The sequence below is a fragment of the Chaetura pelagica genome, unplaced genomic scaffold, assembly GCF_000747805.2.
Source record: "Chaetura pelagica isolate M959 unplaced genomic scaffold, ChaPel_1.0 C11189666, whole genome shotgun sequence".
NCBI lineage: Eukaryota > Metazoa > Chordata > Aves > Apodiformes > Apodidae > Chaetura > Chaetura pelagica.
Genome location: NW_009965660.1, coordinates 1 through 907, shown reverse-complemented (window position 1 = coordinate 907; position 907 = coordinate 1). Strand labels below are relative to the sequence as shown.

Here is a 907-nt window from a genome sequence, read left to right as displayed (position 1 = left end):
GTGTATGTACTGTGCTAGCAACAATGTAGCTAATGTTAATTAATGCAAGCATTATATTAATAAAAGCTTCTCCACTGACTAACAGTGACCTGTGTGATTATGCAAAAGAATGGTGCTGGGCTACATACAGCAAGCTCTTGCTTCTGGGACAACTCCAGTGATGGTAAGAAACACAACTGTTGGATTTTTCAGCTTGCAATTTTAATGCTAGCCCCATTGAGACTAAGCAGCATACTTTTCTTTTTTTCCAAGTGCTGTACTTTTTGGGGTAACAGCACAGAGTTTGGTGTTTTTTCCATTTGGCTGTGATGCTAACTGTCATGTATAGGAAATGCCTAGCTGTTGTGAAAACTTCATCTTAAGATTCTTAATGTAAGCAATTACAAACATGCATATAGGGATATGCATTTCATAACTGTAGCTTTTTTCTCTCTCTGATGTCCTTTTTTTGTATTTGTAGGAACCTGCACTGTGAGATGGGAAAATAAGACTATGTACTGCATTGTCAGTGCCTTTGGACTTGCAATATAATTGCCTCGGAATAATTCGTACTCCTTTTTTCTACTCCAGCACTTGATTCCATCTCTACTCAAACTGTGAATACACTGAACAACTTCTGGGTTTAATGTACTTTTTAAGTAACCTTTTAAAAGTGTAGAAATGTGAAAACATGCTGTTACGTGGTTTTGTATTTAGTATCATACCAGTGTTGCCACACTGTCTTAACACTTCAATAACTTCTCTTCAAGGTGCTAATACTGAAGTCTGCTGCAGTGTAAACACTTTCTCTGAATTTCTTTTTTAAGACCAATATAAATGAGACACCAACTTTCCTACTTTGTACTTTTGGTTAGCATTAAATTATTGAAATTCATAACCATTGGTGTGATTAATTGAAACCTAACTC

At 35.9% G+C, this 907-nt stretch overlaps 1 protein-coding gene across 1 annotated transcript; it reads left to right on the top strand.

Moving 5' to 3' along the window:
- Positions 1–85: 85 nt before the first annotated feature.
- Positions 86–531, top strand: LOC104395947 (dynein light chain Tctex-type 1-like; the record flags this gene model as incomplete). The annotated part of the gene is made up of 2 exons (XM_010005705.1): positions 86–163; positions 461–531. Coding segments are annotated over 2 exons (149 nt in total), but the record flags the coding sequence as incomplete, so codon positions are not given.
- Positions 532–907: the final 376 nt, after the last annotated feature.